Below are 1,263 nucleotides of genomic sequence, written 5' to 3' on the forward strand. Positions count from 1 at the left end.
CTGAGCCAGGCCACCCCAGAACCGGGCGAGGGCAGCCCAGAACCGGGCCAGGGCAGCCCAGAACCGGGCCAGGGCAGCCCAGAATCGGGCCAGGAGGCACCACCGACCCAGGGCAGCCCACTGTCCCAGCTCAGCCCACAACTAACACCGGCCCGGTTCAGCCCACTGTCCCGGCGTGGCCAGGAGGAACCATCGAGCCAGGACAGCCCAATGTCCCAGGGCAGCCCACAACCACCACCACCGGCCCAGGGCACCGAGGAACCGGCCCAGGGCACCGAGGAACCGGCCCAGGGCACCGAGGAACCGGCCCAGGGCACCGAGGAACCGGCCCAGGGAAGCACAACACCGGCCCAGGTCACCGCATCATCCAGCCAGGGCAGGTCATCGATACAACGCACTCCTTTGATAACACGCCTCAGGACAAAGAATGCCACTCCGATGGAGCTGTACAGACTGCGTAGACGGATCATTAAGAAAACCCCACAGCTGCGGAAGAAATACAGAAAATAAGGCTAAGTAAATAATAATTTTAATGTAAATTATATGTAAATGTTGTATATTTTCGTAAATAGGCATGCAGAATGCTGTGTATTTGCTGTGTTTTATATTTTTTTTATTGTAGTGTTTTTCAACACTCTTCTACTTTTGTACCAATTTTGTAAAAAAAAATAAAAGAGTCGCTGTTTAAGAGATGCTTCCTCCATTATTTATACTCTGGACATTATGTCCCTATGGTTTAATGCAGCCCTCTGTCCCTGGGTTAATGCATGTGGAAGGCTTTGCCCCTGGTAAGGTGTTAAAACTTTGAGGAAAAATCCAAAAAATGGTTAAAATTTAAAAGAAATGCGCTTTAACGTGCTGCCTTGTGTCCCAGTGCTTCAATATGACCAGGTGTTTATCCTTTGTTGCTGTGGGGTCGCTGTGAACCAGGTAAGGTGGTGAAACTTTGAAGAAAAACCCAATTTGCCTTGATGACGACTTCTGTCCCATTCAAAAGTAATACGGGAGGGCTCGTTTTATCGTGCCCAGCCATGTCTGATGCTCGGTAACGCCCCTGTGTCAACGGCGAATTGTCTATTTATGTCTGGGCCCCTGGTAAGGTTGATGCCGACTTTTTTCCCATTCAAAAGTAATACGGGAGGGCTCGTTCTATCGTGCCCAGCCATGTCTGATGCTCGGTAACGCCCCTGTGTCAACGGCGAATTGTCTATTTATGTCTGGGCCCCTGGTAAGGTAGAATGCCGACTTTTTTCCCATTCAAAA

The 1,263-nt window shown here is 50.6% G+C and overlaps 1 protein-coding gene across 1 annotated transcript in view; it reads left to right on the plus strand.

The window, feature by feature from the left end:
- Positions 1–510, plus strand: part of LOC107105031 — a 3,003-nt gene extending 2,493 nt beyond the window's left edge. The window contains exon 7 of the mRNA XM_015405149.1: positions 10–510. Coding sequence (XP_015260635.1) covers positions 10–510 — 501 coding nt within the window. The remainder of the gene's footprint in view (positions 1–9) is intronic.
- Positions 511–1,263: the final 753 nt, after the last annotated feature.

This window comes from Cyprinodon variegatus, unplaced genomic scaffold (genome assembly GCF_000732505.1).
Source record: "Cyprinodon variegatus isolate N-32 unplaced genomic scaffold, C_variegatus-1.0 Scaffold2015, whole genome shotgun sequence".
Taxonomy (NCBI): domain Eukaryota; kingdom Metazoa; phylum Chordata; class Actinopteri; order Cyprinodontiformes; family Cyprinodontidae; genus Cyprinodon; species Cyprinodon variegatus.